This window comes from Notamacropus eugenii, chromosome 1, assembly GCF_028372415.1.
Source record: "Notamacropus eugenii isolate mMacEug1 chromosome 1, mMacEug1.pri_v2, whole genome shotgun sequence".
In the NCBI taxonomy this organism is placed as follows: domain Eukaryota; kingdom Metazoa; phylum Chordata; class Mammalia; order Diprotodontia; family Macropodidae; genus Notamacropus; species Notamacropus eugenii.
The window spans coordinates 693,151,285-693,170,241 of record NC_092872.1 but is presented as its reverse complement, the minus strand read 5'-3'; the positions used below and the strand labels follow the sequence as shown (position 1 = coordinate 693,170,241).

The window sequence follows — 18,957 nt, the reverse complement described above, 5'->3', positions numbered from 1 at the left end:
TGTTCTTGCCCCTGGTACACTCCTCTAAGCCCTGCTCACTGTCATGATTTTGTGGAGGTGGTTTTCACCAAGTGTGTGGCCTCATTGTTCAAATGCCAAGTGTATGTTTGCCTAAATGATAATTTTATGGAGAACTCACACAAAGCTAGCGCTCAAATGGAGAGCGGAAGCAATGTAAGGTTGATCTCAAGGTCTCTCTGAAGAACTCTGGAATCGACTGCGGGAGACAGGAGACACTGGCACAGGACTGCCCAGCATGCTGTGCCTGCATCAAAGGTGATGCTGTATTTTATAAGCAAAGCAGAATCCGGGTAGTACAAATGAAACGTGAGATGCATCAATTGAGAGACATTTCCACTTCAAATGTTCATGTGGACTCTTTGTGCCCGACCTGTGAGAGCCTCCAAGCTTGTATTGGTCTGATCAGCCACAGGTAGACGCTACCTTGACCCCAACATCGTGATGCTGTTTGGTCTTCTTTAAATATGAAGGACAATGTGTATGATGTGAGGTGTGCATGTGAGGGTATGTATGTGTACGTGTGTGTGTGTGTGTGTGTGTGTGTGTGTGTGTGTGTGAGTTTGTTATTTCTTTGTCAGGTGCATGTACTCTTGGAGCCTCAAGGTTGTTTTCACACTGACAGCTATGGAGTAAAAGTTATAGTTTCAAGGAGACAAGGTGATTTGATTCAAGGAATCAAAGAAATGTCAGGGACTGTTGACTCTGGTATCCTGGCAACATATTCTGGATGTCTGGATAAGGAAGCAGGCTCTTTGTAGACCTGAGAATGGGAATGTAGATCTCTTGCAGAGGTGACTAGGGCACCAGGTGTTCACAGTTCCATCCAGAACCTTTAGACAGAGGTAAGTTGAGCTGTTCACATGCCTGTCAACATGGTGAGCCTGAGCTACCTGCTACAGGGGATCAGCGATAACACTCTCTCCAAACTCCACAAAAGGACCTGGTCACAGTTGGCACAGAGCCCTTGACTTGAAACAGACTAGAAGACTCCTTTATTTGGTCACAACTGTCAGTGACAAGGAGAAAATTCTCCTGGTGAGGGGTGGGACCTGTGGGCTCTTCTCCTCTGGGAAACACATCAGATAGCTCTCTCCTGGGAGTGGTTTCTGTGCATGATAGAATAGAGAGGCAGTGTGCTATCTAGTGAAAAGGCAGCTGAATGTGGAGTCAGAGAATCTAGGTTTGAATCTCTTCTACTTTACTATCTGAGCAGTCACTTTGGATGGTTACTGCCTCTCTGCCTCAGTTTCCAAATTTGTAAATGAAATGGTTTGAACTAAAGCAAAGTCCCTCCTAGTTCTAATTTGGGGGGATGTTGGGGAATGACACTATTGATGGCTCCCAATATCTGAATAACTGTTAAGTGGATGAGGGAAAAACACTTGTTTTGTGACTCTAGAGTATGCCTACATAACCTGTGGCCTGAGGGAAGAACTATGACCAAGGCAGGAAAATGACAGAATCATATTTCAATAAAAATTAATTAATTGTTTAAAGACCTCTGATGAGCCCTGGATATAGAAAGACAGAAAATGACATAAACTCTATTCTGAAAGAATTTATACTCTATTAGGAAGATTAAAACATATAGATAGATTGGTATGATACGTGGTAGAAGATGGTGGCAAAGGAAAGAGTCATGGAAAATGTTCTAAAAATATTTGAGATGGTAGAGGACCTTTCCTCCGAGGCAGAGAGACAGTCAAGGCTTTATGGAATAGCCTTGAGCTGGGCTCTGAAAGAGAATTTGAACAGGCCGAAATCATAATTGAGTGTATTATTGGTATGAGAGATGATTTGCACAGCACCAGCCAAGTCAATAAACATTTATTAAATTCTCATTTATTATTAGTTATTGTACATTACTGATTAGTGCCAGGTACTGTACTAAGTGCTGGGGATAATATAAGCTTTAAAAAAAAGGCAAATCCTCAGAGAGTTTATACATGAAGGAGGAAGAGAGCTGAAAAATAAGGAGGGGGTATCTGAGCAGAGGCATGGATAGAGTCCAAAGAATGATGCATGGCTGGTTTGGGTCCTTCCTCAAAAAGTAATTTGATAGGAATTCACCAATGATAAAGGGGCACGTAAGGGTAGGAGTCGGGGAGAATGCAGCTGAGCAACAGGAAGAGTGCAGGATGATAAAAGAGGATTGGATAAGATAGAGAAACAGCTAATAATTTGGTCTGACTGGCATAGAATATGAGAAAGTAAAAAATATGGAGTAAGTCTAGAAGGGTGGGCTGGACTCAGGATGTAGAGGGAGGGCCTCCAATGTCAAAGAAGTCTGGAATTTATCTTAGAATCAATGATGAGCCAAAGAAGGATTCTGATCAGGGTGGGCCATGGTGAAAAATCAGCTGGGGATGGAAGGGAGCCTGGAGGCTGGAAGATTTAATTAAAGTTCTATCACACTGGTCCAGAGAATAGGCAATAAAGGCCCAACCTTGGCCAGTGCCCATGCGAGAGGAAAAGTGGGATTCCAGAGAGGTAGAAAAAACAAGGCTTAGTGGAAGGAGGGGGAGTGGGGAGAAGGGAGAGGCAGAGATAGCTCATAGGCTTGGGGCCTGAGTGATTGGGATGATTGTAGGAAATTTGGAGGCAGGGCAGGTTTTCGGAGGAAGATGGAGAGTCCTATTTTAGACACTTAAGTCTGAGGGGTTGACAGAAACTACACTCGCTGAGAAGAAGGAGCTTTGCCCTTCGGTTTTCATATTCCCATCATGTACATTCTTCTTACACATAGTAGGCACTAGGAAATGTTTGTTCGTAAGAACTGAACTGGCGGTATATCTTGACGGAACTGAATGATAGCAGTCGTTTGGAAATGTGTGGGTGGAGTTCAGGTGAGAAAGATTAGTTCTGGATATATAGATTGGGGAGTTATCAGCTTAGAGGTGATCGATGAACCCATGGGAGTAGAGGAGAGCACCAGGAGAAGAGAAATTGACCAAAAACAGTAATTGGGGGGGTACACCCTTTCTTGGAGCCTGAGATGGAAGATGAAATTTCAGAACTGTTAGAAAATGGAATCATTTGCCACCTACCACTTCAAGGGTAGAGAGTTCTCTGTCACTGGAAGTATTCTGGCAGAGGATGGAGGATGACTGTAAGTGTTGCTATAAAACAGGTTTTTGAACTGGAAGGCTGGACTAGCTGCCTCCCAGTTCTGAAGGTCTACAGTTCTGTTCCTACTTGAGAACAGTAGGATTAATTTGGACTAAAATTCATTTCCTTTCTACACTCCTATGTCCTGGGGTTGCCTTCAGATCCTTCCAGCCCCTTGGGCTCCCTATGGAGTGAATGGGGCAGAGATGAAAAATAATTAAGTGGAAAGTCCCAGCATCTCTACTTGCCCTCCCTATCCTATTCAGCTCTAATCCTTATACATATTAAATGGAGAAGGTCCCCTTCTTCTCCTCCCCGTGAAAACAAAAAGCCTGAAGAAGCTATGGCTAGAATTTAATGATCAGGGAGAGATATAGGGTAAAGAGACTGGTGTGTACATGGGGGGAATTGTAAAGGACAGTATTTTGTTGTTGTTCAGTCATTTCAGTCATGCCTGACTCTTCATGACTCCTTTTTGGAGGTTTTTTGGCAGAGATTCTGGAGTGGTTTGCCATTTCCTTCTCCAGTTCATTTTACAGATGAGGAAACTGAGGCAAACAGGCTTAAAGGACTTGTCCAGGGTCACAAAGCTAGGAAATGTCTGAGGTCAAATTTGAACTCAGGAAGAGGAATCTTTTGGACTCCAGGTCTGGCCCTCTATCCACTGTACTGGCTAGCTGCCCCATCTGTAAAGGAGGGATTTGGACAAAATGACCTTTAGGGGCTCCTTCCCACTCTAAATCCATGATCCAATGATCTGCTGAGTCATACAAATAGGATGCAATCTTCATTGGTGGAGGAGATTCCCATGCTAGGATTCTTCATGCTGTAGAAATCACAGGTCTTTCATTTACATACATACAGTGTTTAATATTTTGATGCACTCTCCTAGGACCTGAGATTGTCAAAGCTGGAAAGGGCCTTAACACTTAGAATGGTAGATAGAACATAGACTCTTAGGAGTTGGAAGAAACCTCAAAACGTAGTGTTAAGGGTTGAGAGTGATATGGCACATAGTAGGTCATTAACAAAAATTGATTGATTGAATATTTTTTGATTGATTGAATATAGTGTTACCTTAGAACATAGAATGTCAGAGTTTAGAGATTATCTAATCCAGCCTCTTCATTTTTCATTTAAGAAAACTGAGGCCCAAAGAGTTAAGGGAGTCTAGACATTAATCCATTTCTCCCGACTCTGAGCTTAGTATACAGATGCCTGCTTATTAATTCATTCTGTCATTAATGGATATCCCGGAGACTTGGCACTTCCTTTTACTTTCTGTTGAGGGTCAAAACTTCATTCTAGGGGCAAATCAATTTTTCTTTTTTCCTCCTTGGTTTATGCTACTATCATATCTCCCTCTGCCCTGGGCCTCCACCCTCTTCACTGTGAGTGCTGGGGAAACATAATCTTATTTTAAAGACGACCTTGGAAGAGGAGATTGACTATGAAAATAAGGTCAGAGGCTCCTTCTGGGGAATGGCGCCAAGGCCAGTCAGGCTGACTTGGATGCAATGAATGCTGCCAACCTTGTCCTTCTGGCCTGGCCAGGCCCAGGAAGTCTTAATGCTCATTTCAAGGTGGAGGAGGACTGCTCAGTTCTCTTCCTCCTTCCCTCCATTTTCCTTCTCCAAAGCAGCTGAGCTGTTTATCCTGGTGCGGACAATTACAACAGGTCTGCAGAGCTGTGAAAATATCCAGCCAACCTGGTAAACACTTGTCTAAGAGATAGTTGGCAATTCTGGTTATTCTCTCTCCCATCTTTCCTTGGCTTCCCTCTAGAAAAGGGCTCCTGCAGCATTTCTGGAAGATTTTCTCTTCCTTTCATCTCTTTGGCAAATAGTGAGAATAATACCTTCCCTACAAGTCTCCAGATACAACAAAGACCAAGGGAAAACAAAAGGAGCTTTGTATATAAGAAAAAGTTTGCCTTCCTCTCATTTCCAAACCATACTGAGGAAAAAATGTGGAAATTTTTAAAAAATTAAAAACGCAATTAGTAAATTTTTAAAAAAAAAGAAACAAAAACATTTTTAGGAATTGAAAGGGAACTTAAAGGCTATCTAGAAGTAGCTGGGTGGTATAGTGGATGGAACACTGGACTTTCAGATAGAGCTGGCTTCCTATCTCAGACACTTTGCTGTGTGACCCTATGGAGCCCACTTCACCTTTTTGTTGTTCAGTCAGTTTTCTCTTCTGTAGAATGGGGCCAGTAATGGCACCTCAGAGGGTTGCTGCAAAGGCCGGATGAACACATGTACGTACATGTGTTCAAGTGCATATGTGTACAACCCCCTACACAATGTTGCATCTTAGCGTACTTAAAAAACTGTACTAAATGCTGTTTACATATACTCATTCACACATACAAACACACACACACACACAAACACGCACACTTACACATATATACACACTTATTGTTGTATCCATCCTATGCTCTTACAGAGGACCAACGACATCGTGAAGCTGATATCTTGACTTCCATGTGAATTGGATTTCAGTGAAGCAGAGATGTGCAAAGTATAAATATATATACTTGTGTTTGTTGTTGCTTGATCATTTTCAGCCGTGTCTGACTCTTGGTGACCCCATTTGGAATTTTACTGGCAAAAATACTAGTGTGATTTGCCATTTCCTTCTTCAACTCATTTTACAGATGAGGAAACTGAGGCAAATAGGGTGAAGTGACCTGCCTGGGGTCACGCAGCTAGTGTTTGAGGACAGATTTGAACTCAGGAAAATAAGTCTTCCTGATTCTAGGTTTGCCACTCTATCCACAGCGCTACCACATATACCCATACATGCATACCAAATACACATACACGGATATACACATATATGTGCATAAATGTGTGTATATATGTGTGCATATAACACCTTAAAAACCTTAAAACACCATGTAAATACAAATTACTATTACTATTGATTACAAAAAAATTCCAAAAGCTACTTTAGAGTTGGAAATCTTTAAAGAACTTTTCTTCAATTACATGTTAAAATAATTTTTTTACATTAAAAAAAATAGTTTCAAGTTCCAGATTCTATTCCTCTCTCTTTCCTTCTTCTCTCCCCTCCCTGATATGGCAAACAATCCAATATAGGTTATACATATTGTATATATATACAATATATATAGGTAATCACGCAAAACATCTCCATATTCGTCATTTTGTACAAGAAGACTTGAGTAAAAGAAAAAAATGAAAGAGTGAAAAAATAGCATGCTTCAGTCTGTATTCAGACAATATCAGTTCTTTCTCTGGAGGTGGATAGTATGATTCATTGTGAGTACTTTGAGATTGTCTTGGATCATTGTATGGCTGAGAATAGTTAAGTCATTCATAGTCCTTCGTTGTACAACATTATTGTTACGTGTACAACATTCTCCTGGTCCTATTCTTTTCACTTTGCACTAGTTCATGTAAATCTTTCCAGGTTTTTCTGAAATCATCCTGCATGTCATTTCTTATAGCATAATAACATTCCATCACTGTCATATACCACAGTCTATCCATTCATTCCCCAATTGATGGGCATCCCTTTGATTTCCAATTCTTAGCCACCACAAAAAGAGCTGCTATAAATATTTTTGTACAAATAGATCTTTTCCTTTTGAGCAGGATCCTTAATGGGAAAATTTCAGGGACTCCATCTACTTGAATGGGAAAAAATGACATCTTGATTTTTCGCTAACCTTGGCTTTCCTTTATTTTATTGTTGTTTAGTCATTTCAGTCATGTCTGACTGTGTGACCCCACTGGGGATTTTCTTGGCAAAGATAATGGAGTGGTTTGCCATTTCCTTCTTCAGCTCATTTTTATAGATGAGAAAACTGAGACAAACAGAGTGAAATGACTTGCTCAGGATCACACAGTTAGTAAGTATCTGAAGCCACGTTTGGACTCAGAGAGACTTATCTTTTTGATGCCAGGTCTGACACTCTATTCACTGTACCCCCTAACTGCCCATAATTTATAATCCTATGTAGTTTATTTTGTGCATTTAAAAACATAATTCTGATGAGGGGATCATAGATTTTCCTGAAGTGTCAATGGTCCTAGGACACACCCACAATATTGTAAAAACTCTTGCTTTAGAGGTAGAGATCACCAACATAAATGCATATATTTTGCTCCCAATGCACCTTCCTTTTCTCTCTGTGCCAAAATTTCAAAATTTATGGAAATGTTCTACCTCTACCTAATTCACAAAATGATCATGAGAATGAAATAAGGTAAGTGTGATAGTAAAAAATATACCAAGCTCAGTCAAGAGAACTGGATTCATGTCCTGGCTTACTTAACTCTTTGGACCTTAGTTACCTGTATGGCAAAATGAAGAGGTTGGATTAGTCTCTAAGCTCTGACATTCTGTTTTCTAAGGTCGTATCTAAGGTGTTATTGTTGTTCGTCTTTTGTTTCGAAGAGGACCAATGACATCGAGAGGTTAATGTCTTGACTTATATGTGAATTGGATTTAAGTGAGGCAGAGTTGCACAAAGTCATCAGCCTTACTCTCTCTTCCCATTGAAGTCCAGTGGCAAGACAAAAGTCAAGATTACCAGAGGTGAACTGGGATGGAGGGGATGATGTTGACGTCTTCAATGTCTGACCAAGCTCTAGTGCCTCCTTCAACCTCCTCCATGGTCATTGGAATAAATTGTTCTTATCCACCCATTCTACTGGGAAAGTTTTACATGCTTGGGGGTAAACACCCCTCTAACTCACTGACAGGTTTGAGACCTGTTGGTTACCCTCAACCTGGCTTATCCCATCTGCTAAGATGATTTACTGGGGTGTGGCCTCTGTGCATGCTATGTCTACTCAAAACCACAGGTGAGAGTTGGGTGAATGAAAGTGGACTCTAAAGGCACATGAGCAGCCCTGAAAAGGGCTCAGCAAGCCCTTATATCAGAAGCACCAGTCCTCCCTTAACACCCCTTGCATCCCAAGGTAACACTATATTCTAAGAGACTATCAATCAATCAATGTTTATTAACCACCTACTATGCGTCAGGTCACTTTCAATTAAAACAGTACATTTCAAGCCTCCTTCCAATTCTTAAGAGTCTGTACAGTGTGTTCTACTTACCATTCCAAGTGTTAGACCCTTTCCAGCTTTGGCATCTTCTGATTCTACAAGAGTGTTCCAAAGTTTGCTACTGTTCAGTTGTTTGAATCATGTTTGACTCTTCCTGACCCCATTTGGAGTTTTCTTGGCAAAGATACTGGAGTGGTTGGCTGAGGCAAACAGGATTAACTGACTTGCTCAGGATCACAGCTACAATAAGTAAATGTCTGAGGCCAGATTTAAGCTCAGGAAGATGAGACTTCCTGATTTCAAGTCCAGTGCTCCATCCCCTGTTCTGCCTAGACACTCACTTCAAAGTATTAAATATTATACATATATAAATGAAAGAACGTGTAATTTCCACATCATAAACACTCCTAGCGTGGGAATTCACTCCACCAGTCAAGGTTACAACCTCTCTGTGTGACTTAGCAGGTCATAGGATCATGGATTTAGAGTGGGACTGAACCCTTAAAGTTCATCTTGCTTAAATCCCTCCTTTTACAGATGAGATAACTAAGACCCAGAGAGGATTTTGAGGTTATTGTTCAGGGTCACTTAACACTTAAGTTATAAAGCTAGAATGTGAATCCAAATCCCCTGACTCCAAGTCCAATACTTTTGCCACCACACCACTGCCTTAAATCTTAGGGAATTATTTGAGGTATGCAGAGGTTAAATGGCTTGTCCAAGTTCATACAGCTAGTAGATGTCTGAGGTAGGATTTGTACCCAGGTCTTCCCAGTAGTCTGCCCACTGCACCGTACTGCCTTTACATGAACATAACTTGTTGTTATAGTTGTTATTTAAAAGGATCTATGGATTGGGTCCAGATCTCAAATGATGTAAACAGTTCCTGGTGTTTCCTGGGACATTTGGAAGATAAGGGCAGCCAGGTGCTGTAATGGGAAAAGTTCTGGGCTTGGAGTCAGGGAGACATGAATATGACACTTATTAATTGTGTGACCCTGGGCGAGCTACCTAACTGCTCTCAGCCTCAGTTTTCTCATCTGTAAAATGGGAATAATAATAGCACCTATCTCACAGGGTTGTTGTGAGGATTAACTGAGATATCATATGTAAAACACTTTGCAAAACTTCAAAAGCTATCCAAACGCTGTTATTAGGGCTTCAGACACTCTTTTGTTGGAGTTAAGAAAGTGCTGGAGAAAATGGTAAAAATGCAGATTAAATTGAAAATTAAGGAAGCTTCTATTGTCCATCTCTGTAAAGGAAAAGGAAATAGATCATCTTGTGACAATATGGGGGGGGCGAAGGGGGAAGGTCACTGCCCGCAAGATTCTTACCAGAATCCTCTTTAATAGGCTGATCCTTTCCTTGGAAGATGGCCACTAACCTGAGAGCCAGTGTGGCTTCAGAAAGGGCTGGTTCAGTGTTTGCTGCCCAACAACTCCAGGAGAAATCCCCGTGCCCCTGATGGAGCGGTAGGGCTGATGTCCTGCCAAACCTTACCTGGATCTTCAGTCTGTCTCTACCCAAGGCTACTCCTGAATGGAGCATGAAGCCATAGGGTGACCCCTCTGTTCTACTTGTCCATGCTGTATAATTTAGAGCTTCAGCATTGATTATCTTTTGATCCACACAGAACCCAGTGAGATAGGTAATGAAGATATTACTGTGCCCACTTTATAGACTAGTCAGTTGCCCAGTTGGTCAACAAACTTACTTACAAAGCACTTATTATGGGATACAATACACGAAAAGCCAAAAACATGATCTCTGCGATCAAGAGGAGTACATACTAATGGGGAGGCAACATGTAGAAATGATGTATGTTTGATTTATATATATGTGCACTTACATATGGATGTATTATATATACACGTATGTGTGTATGTTTATACGCACATATATTCTAATTGGGAGGCAACATGTAAAATGATGTGTGTTTGATATATATGTGCATTTACATGTGCATGTATTATATGTATATATATAAATATACATATATACATACAGAGAGAGGGGGAGTAGCTGAAAGTAACTTGAGAAAAGAATGACAACAATATCTAGCATTTTTTATAATGCTTTAAGGTTTGAAAATACTTTACAAATATCATCTCATTTTATCCTCACAATAACTCTGAGAGGTAGGTGCTACTGTTATCCCCATTTTACAGATGAAGAAACTAAGAGAAACAGTGGTTAAGTGACTTGCCAAGAGTCACAGAGTTAGTAAGTATCTGAGGCCAGATTTGAACTTAGGTCTGTCCTACCTCCAGAACCAGCACTCTATTTGCTGTACCACCAGCTTGTCTCTACTAGGCACTATCACGATGGGGAGGGCACCAATAAAAGCCTTCTATGGAGGTGAGATTTGAGCTGAGCTGGGAAAACTAAAATGCTGAGGTTCAGGAAGCAGAATATTCTGGGTATGGGGGGGCTTTTGCAAGTGCAAAGGTAAGGATAAGGGAGATAGTAATAATAGTAAAAATAATTACAACATGAATAATATTAATAGTATTAAAAAAGCTACAGTAGCTAGCATTTATAAAGCATCTATTGTATGCCAGGCACTCTGCTAAGTGCTTTCCAAATATTATCTCATTTTCTGTGTTCAAGGGATTGTAAGTAGGCCATTGTAGATGGATTCTAGAGTGTGTGAAGGGTAATGAAGTTTAAAGAAGGTAGAAAGGGGCCGGAGGATGAAGACTTGAAATAGAAAATTTTGTATTTTATCCTGTAGGTAACAGGGAATATTGAAGTTCACTGAGCAGGGAGCTGACACCGTCAGACACGTGCTTTAGAAAAATCACTTTGGTGGATGACTGGCACATGGTTTGGTTGGGAGAGACTTGAGGTAGGAAGATTAGGCAGAAAGCCATTGCAGTAATCCAGGTGACCCGGGATGAAGGCCTGAACTAAGGTTGTCCCTGTATGAGTACTGAGAAGGGGACATGTAAATGATACTTTGAAGGTATGAATGATGAGACTTGGGGCTGAGTTCGAGGGAGGAGCTGAGGATGGATAGTGAGGTCGGGAGCCTGGTGATGTACTTGGTGATGTCCTTGACAGTCATAGGGGAGTTTGGAAGGGAGGAAGGTCTGGGAAGGAGGATAATGAATCCTGTTTTGGACTTGTTAAATTTATGCTGCTTATGGGACATCCAATTCAAGAAGTCCAAAGGGCTGTTAGAGATGATGAACTGGAGACCCAGAAGGTAAAATGACTTGTCCATGGTCCCATCATTTAGAAAGTAGCAGAGCTGGGGCCTTTTGGTTTCATGTCTGTGTTCTTTCTACCATACTACAAAAGTCTCCTTTTTTTTCTCCTCCCTGAGCACTCGCTATTTGATTAATTTAATTCTTTGGCAAAATCCACAATATCTTTCATAAAAACACCAGCCCTCTTCCCAAAGCATCCAATTCAGGCCCTGGGTGGAGAGTGAGGTGCTATACCAGGCCGCCTGGAGCTCAGAAGTTGGTACCCTCAGGGGATGGGGTGAGGAAGAGGACTTACTGGAGCAGGTGATTTTGATGGACATGTAGTCTCGACTACAGTCCTTCTTGTAGTGACAGCGTAACCAGTTCAGCAAGCACAGCCCGTTGTCACACTGCAGCTCCTCCTTCTTACACGGAAGGATGCTCTGCTCATCTGAAGGACACAGAGACAAAAACAGTGGCGTTTAATCCCTCTGCTTAACTGGAAGTAACCTTAAAAACACAGAACATCAGAATGATGGTCCTAGAACATCAGAGCTGGCCAGCTGGGATACAAGGGATGATCTAGTATCAACTCCTGACTTTACAGATGAGGAAACTGAGGTTCAGTGATTAAATCACTCACCCAAGGTGATACAGCTATTTAGTCACATATCAGGCTTAGAACCTGGGGATGTTCCAGCTCCCAATCTGGCTCGTTGCTTTGCATGATACTAACTCCTTCTAAACCTTGTATCCCTCATCTGGTATAGCCCAGGGTCATGACTCTCCCAGATTGATTTCCAAGAGATTTGTGACATCACTCCATCTCCCCTCTCCTTGCCTTTGCATTAGCTACCCTCCATTCCTAGAAGGAATATTCTTTTCCTTCACCTCAGCCTTTTGGTTTTCCTGGCTTTCTTTAAGACTAAACTTAAATCCCACCTTTTTTTCCCCAAGCTGGTAGTATCTTCTTCTTCCCCTTGGAAAGCTGACCTAGGTCTGGGCATAGGAATAAACCAGCTATGGATTTTTGCTGAGCTGGACATCTGGATGTCCAAGAGAATATAATCTGGTTACTACTATTAGTCATATCTAGTCATGACTGATCCCATGAGGATAAACACCCCCTGTCCCCACTTACACACACTCACAAACACACACACCCACACAGACCTTCACAATGAGTTCTTTAAGCCATAGCTAACTTTCATTTGGACAACATGAAATACATTTTAGGATTTTTTTTTGACAGGATCTATGGTTTCACTAATGTAGGGAACTCCTTATCTACATCTGCTGATGCAAACTGACATGCTCTGAAACTGTGATCTTAGAGAATTGTCTAGGGCACTAAAAAAAGGTCAGGTGCCTTGTTCAAGATCACATGACTGGTATATGTCACAGGTGGGGCTTCAGGTCAGGGTGTCCTGGCTCACTGGCCAGTTCTCTAATCCACTCTGCCATGCTGCCTCTCATGTATCTTAGGATAATGAGTATTTATTGGGTATTTATCATGTGCTAGCAACTATATCAAAACATATGAAATAATTCCTTGCTTTGAGAAATTCACATTATAGTTGGAAAGCTAAATATATACAAATAATTAGGAGGCAAATTACGGGATGATGAGTCCATAAAAGATACAAACAGTATCAAGCTGTCCCCAGGGATCAGTCACCAAACTGATCACTAGACAAAGCCTTTAGACTCAAAAATTGTGAATCTTATGAGGGTTGTTTAACTTGAAAAGGCTACAAACCAAGATGAAAGTGGAGGGAGAGTTGGTACATGAATTTTTGTTGCCAGAAACACTTTCAAGGTCTCTCTGAAGAACTTTGGAATCCACTGTGTGTTATGAGAGCTGCTGGTAAAGAACCAACCAGCATGTTGTGTGCTCATCAAAAATGGTACCTATGAGCAAAGTAGAACTGCAGCAGCTCAAAAGAAATGTGAGAGGTGCAAATTCTGAGACATCTCCACTCCAAAAGGACCACTTGTGCCTGGCCTGTGGTAGAACCTTCTGAGCTCATATTGATGAACCAGTCAACACACTGTACCTGGATGTCAACATAGCGATATCATTTTGGTCCTCTGAGAATGGAAGGATGACAACCAACCAGGCAAAGAAACTTTGGGAAGTTCAGCCACCCCTGGGGCAACTCATAAAAGCAGAGAACAGAATTTTAAAACATTTCAACAATCTGCCCATGTTCTGTAACCCTACCATTAAAAGATTTGAATCAATTCTTCCTGGTATGTCCTGGAGCAGTGTGCGAATGTGTAAAATAGAATGCAATTTGGTGATTATTTATTTGGGAGTGTGGTCACTTGTACAACACCACCAAGTGAACTGCAGCTGATGAAAATGTTGATTTAATCTGTGTGCTAAGGACTTAATTAACAATCAGTCATGCTCACTGGAGGTAAAAGCTGTCTTGCCAAGGGAAAACAGACCTCCCTGCTTCAGGGCACACAGATCTCTTTCAGATGCTAGGGATGGTGAGTCAGAGCGCAAACAATGCCAGTCTCTGGGATTGACCTAGTAGTTCATTCATTCATTCTTGTAGTGGGGGTTAGGAAAAAACCAAATGCTTCAGTCCCTGAAACACCTCAGATGCCCTTGAGATCATCACCCATTGCAATACTCTTAATGAAGATCCTAGATAAGATAAGATAAAATCACATTCACAAAATCTTAGAATGCAATCGAGGATGTTAGGAACCGTACTGGGAGGAGTACTGGATGGTGGGAATAATCGGGGGCCCTGGGTTTTAGTTCTGCCTCACGGTCTGGTGTACCGTTCATTAGACCAGAAACTGCTGGTGGAAAATAGCTGCTCAGTGTTTGCTCAAGTCCCACGTATCTGTCACTGACTTCCTTCACTGAGCCATGAGGGAACGAGTCCATGGTCTCCGAGCTCAGCTTTCTTCATTTTGTGGCTGAAGTACAGGAGGAGAGTACTTCCATCCCGCTCTCTGACTCATCTCTAATTGGATTTCCTAACAAGGGGAATTCAGCGTGCAGTACTTTGAGCTATTAAGTGGTTCTGTTATATACACGAAAAGTCTGCTTCATTTCCCTCTCATTTCCTTGTTCATCAGCCTTCCACTCAAGGGGACTCTTAGAAATGCAGACTTAAAAAGGTACCATGCTAATTAAACAACCAAAGTCCCCCCTCCCTTCTTAACTGAAGTGAAAAGGAAGGGGGAAAAGTGACTCAGGGGAATTTCACGGCTGAGCAGGGCCCAGCTTTCTCACACTGTACCTAGGAGACATTCATGATCATCTTAGAGGGGGAAGATTTATCAGGATATATAGACTTGATGCTTCCATTACAAATAGCCTAAGTGTGGTTGTTTGGCTGTGTCCCACTCTACATACCCTCTAGCCTTTTTGTCCAAGGGGTTTTCTTGGCAAAGAAGCTGGAGTGGTTTGCCATTTCCTTCTCCATTGTGTCCCCATTTTACAGACAAGGAACTGAGGCAAATAGGGATTAAATAATTTGCCCAGGGTCACACAGCTAGTCAGTGTCTGAGGCCACATTTGAATTCAGATCTTTCAAACTGGTCATTTATATTCAGTAGATTTTAAAATGTGCTGCCTAGTTCCCTTCCCTGCAAATATCTCTTGACCCAAGGCATCACTGTGACCGCCTTGCTTAAATTCAATTCACTCTCATGTCAGGGTATCACCCTCATAAGATGACTCTAGTCCTCTTCAAAAATGAAGGACAGACAACAATAGTCACTGTGTCTAAAATTCCATCATTGGGGGAATGTATTTATTGGAAGAGAGAAGCAGGAGTCAGACCAGTGGGTGGATGTTAGAGGGAGGAAAAGTTCTTCAAAATTAGAAGGGTCCAACCATCAAATGGTCTGCCTTGGTAGGGTGTGAGATTTCTGTTACTGGAAATTTGTAAGGAGAGATGGGGGATTTGATGGAGGTATTACTGAGAGGATACAAGCTTCAGCCAGGTAATAGGTTAGATGTCTTCTGATGTCCCTTTCAACCCTGGGATTCTGATATTCCCTGGACTCCTTTTGAAAATACACATACTTATGGGGGGGAAGGGCAACCAATTAAGCCATTAGAACCTTGGTGTTAAGTATTTATGATAAATTCATTAACATGGAAGGGACCTTCTATGAGATGACATGTATGAAGTGTTTTGTAGACCCTGTAGTTGTTCAATCATTGCTGACTTTTTGTGACCCCATGGACCATAATGTCTGTGTGGTAAAATACTGCAGTGGTTTGCCATTTCCTTCTTCAGTGGATTAAGGCAAATAGAGGTTAATTGACTTGCCCAGGGTCACAGAGCTAGAAAATATTTGATGCAGGATTAGAACTCAGGTCTTCCTGACACCCTTCCCGGGGCTCTATCTGCTGTGCCACCTAGCTGCCTACTAGACCTTAAGCCTTACCAAAAGTTGCCCACTAGGCTGTTGATGTTCTTTGTTCTCTAAGAGGACAAATCTACTAGGCACTCACATTCCATACCTGCATTCTCTAAGAGAGCTGGGCTTCTTACCCATTTAAAATTTGAGAATAGGTTGAGATCATGTTGGCTCCAAGACCTCTGATCATTGGTGTGACCCAATAAAACCATGTGGTGGTGGGTTCCAGGAGGAGCTATTATCATTATTATTTTAATTTATGTAAGAACTGGAATCCAACCTTCTGGCCTCAAGAAATCTCTGTCCAATTTGGAGTCTTAGACCACTGGGTCTTGGTAAAGACACCCTGATACCAAACTGGCCTCCCTTTTTGGTTTATATCATTTGGTTTGAATCATCCTGATTCAAATTCTACCCTTCCATTTCCTGACCTTCCTGTATTTGGGATATATGTCTAAACACCCTGCACTGGTTGGCCCTGCTCTGAGTGAGATAACTCATCTTTGTTCTTTCTCTGAAGAAATCCAAGAATTTGAATTCTATATCCTGCATATATGCTTACCTCCCTACTCCAGGGTGCTAGTCCTCACAGCTCGTAGGTCCTGGTTTTTGCATCACCTGTACCTGGGCAACTAGGTGGTACAGTGGATAGAGCACCAGCCCTGGAGGACCTGAGTCCAAATCCAGACTCTGACACTTACTAGTTGTGTGGTCCTGAGCAAGTCACTTAACCCTGTCTGCCTCAGTTTTCTCATCTGCAAAACATGAATCATAACAGTACTGTCTTCCCAGGGGCATTGGAGGATGAGATGAGATGCACTATGCAAAGTACCTTGCAAAACTTAAAAAGCTATATACTTGCTATCTACTATCATCATTCCCTCTCTTGCACTTGGGGTGTCCCTAGCTACCTCACAACTCCTAAGAAATCCAAGTCTAGCCTTCACTCTGTAAAATGAAGCTTCTTGGCAAGAAGAGAATTTGTAATAGTGGAACATGTGGCCACATTAAACAAATGGCTCTCAGTGAGGGTAAATGAATTACCATTCGAGAGGCCCCAGAGAAGGCACTATAATTTGGTCTTACTTCACATGTGGGCGATAAACTTTTCTTTATCATTTCAAAGGGAGGATGAAGACTCATTAAATTTAAGAAGAAAAAAAAGCCAAGAATGGAAAAGATCTGTAAAATGCAAGTGGGCCCTTTGGGAAAAGAGCTGTTATCTCAGGCACCGCCTCCTTCCATGAAATCTTCCTTTCTACTGATTGGGCCCCTAACCATTGATGTACAAATAAAGACTACAGAAATTTCTATGGCTCACACTCCATATAATGGGCCTTGTAATAATAAAGGGAGGGTGCTATGGGAGCAAGAATGATGGATTCAGAGAGCACCTGGATTCGTTTCTTGATCCTGCCCCTCATTACCTGTGTGATCAAGTGCCTAGGCCCAGTTTTCACTTCCATAAAATGAGAGAGCTGAATCAGATGTCTTTTCATCTCTATGTTCTGTGACTGAGAAGAGGATGAAGGTTTAAAGATCCAGATGGATACAGGAAAACTGACAGATAGGACCTGATGCAGGCCAGAACAAAAATAATTACAGTTACATAGCATCCTATAGCTATGAAACACTTTCTATACATTGTCTCATTTGATATTCACAACAATAACAACTTCATTTCTAGAATTCTTTAAGATTTGCAAAGCATTTTACAAATATTATTTTATCCTTACAACAGCCCTGGGAGGTAGGTGCTACCATTATCTCTATTTTACAGATGAGGAAACTGAGGTACAAAAGGAGAATGTGGCTTGCCTAAGATGACACAGAAGTAGCAGAGCTGTACTAGAATCCAGGTCCTCTAATTCGCAGTCTTATGAATGATACCATAAAAAAGCACTGAAGAAATTTTTTTAAAAAATCCTTTTTTGAGTTGAAAACCAGTGAGTTAAAAAATAATTGAGTAAATAAAAGTCTCACTCTTTTTAACTTAATGAAAGATTTCTTGAATTAATGTCATTGTTTCCTCCGACACCATCTGTCGACTCAATGAAGTTGTTTTTAAAATTAGCTTAATCGTTTACGAAGTTGCTGTGTTTGCACTCAATACAAAACTTTTTAAAAATGATCTTAGTTGTTTTAAAAATCTTGACTCCTTGTACTTGGGTGACAGGGTACTCAAAGCTTGCCATTCCTTGGTGCCTTTCACATGTATTGTGTGTGATACAAAGGTGTATAATTACACCGTCCCTGGCCTCTGAGAAATTGGAATCCTGGATGTGAAGGAGAATGGTGAGCCACAACGACAATATCCTATCCATTCAGTGACAGAAAAAGAACGGTCAATGACAAAGAGCCTTGGGCCAAACATGGTGGACAATGTCGGTACTAGGCTGTTTAAGCCAAACCACATGTTCTTTTCTTCTTTTAACAAAAGGCTAATTATAAAAATTGCAATTATGTATCCTGGCAGTTACAATCAATTGTGAGTTTGGATGACTCTTATAATGACTGCATAACCCTTGGTATTTATTTACTCATCTATGTATTGGTAGAATATAAACTCCTGGAGCGGCATGAATAGCTTTGGGTTTCTCTTTGTATACCCAGCACTTTGTCTCTTGTTATAGCTAGAGCCAAGGTAGAATGACTCATTGTTGAATTAAATGGAATGGTGTAATGGAAAGAGCACTGGCCTGGGAGTCTGGCATGGGGTCCTAGAGGGACTGGGTTCAAGTCTCAGCTCTAGCATGAACTAGCTGTGTAACCTTGGGTAACTCACTTCCCCTCCATGAAGCTTAAGAAAATGTAATAAAAGGAGGTTGGATTAGATGCTCTTTGATGGCCCTGCCAGTTCTCAGAGCCTATGATTCTACTTCTTGTGTGTCAGTTTGTAGATGAGTGGGTTTTTGCATGTGGTGATAAAAATGAAGGTAACAATGCATAGGACTAGGACAAATCAATGCAATGGACTAGGATGGTTTCCTCAGTTTTGGTGATCTGTACTCTTGGCTATAGGCACTGTTGTTATTCAGTTTTGTCTGACTCTCTGTGACCCCATGTGGGGTTTGCTTTGCAAAGTACTGGAGTGGTTTGCCATTTTCTTCTCCAGCTCATTTTGCAGATGAGAAAACTGAGGCAAACAGGGATAAGTGCCTTGCCCAGTGTCGCACAGCCAGGAAGTGTT

General features: G+C 41.5%; 1 protein-coding gene across 3 annotated transcripts in view; it reads right to left on the bottom strand.

Moving 5' to 3' along the window:
- BEAN1 (brain expressed associated with NEDD4 1) overlaps positions 1-18,957 on the bottom strand; it is a 110,239-nt gene that overhangs the window by 80,665 nt on the left and 10,617 nt on the right. For 2 of the 3 annotated variants that reach the window (XM_072635921.1, XM_072635919.1), the window contains exon 2: positions 11,686-11,820. Coding sequence is in view for 1 of the 3 variants with exons in the window: in XM_072635919.1 (XP_072492020.1) it covers positions 11,686-11,820 (135 nt within the window). In the remaining 2 variants the exon portion in view is untranslated. Of the gene's footprint in view, positions 1-11,685; positions 11,821-18,957 lie in introns of those variants that run through there. The other variant, XM_072635920.1, reaches the window with a different exon arrangement.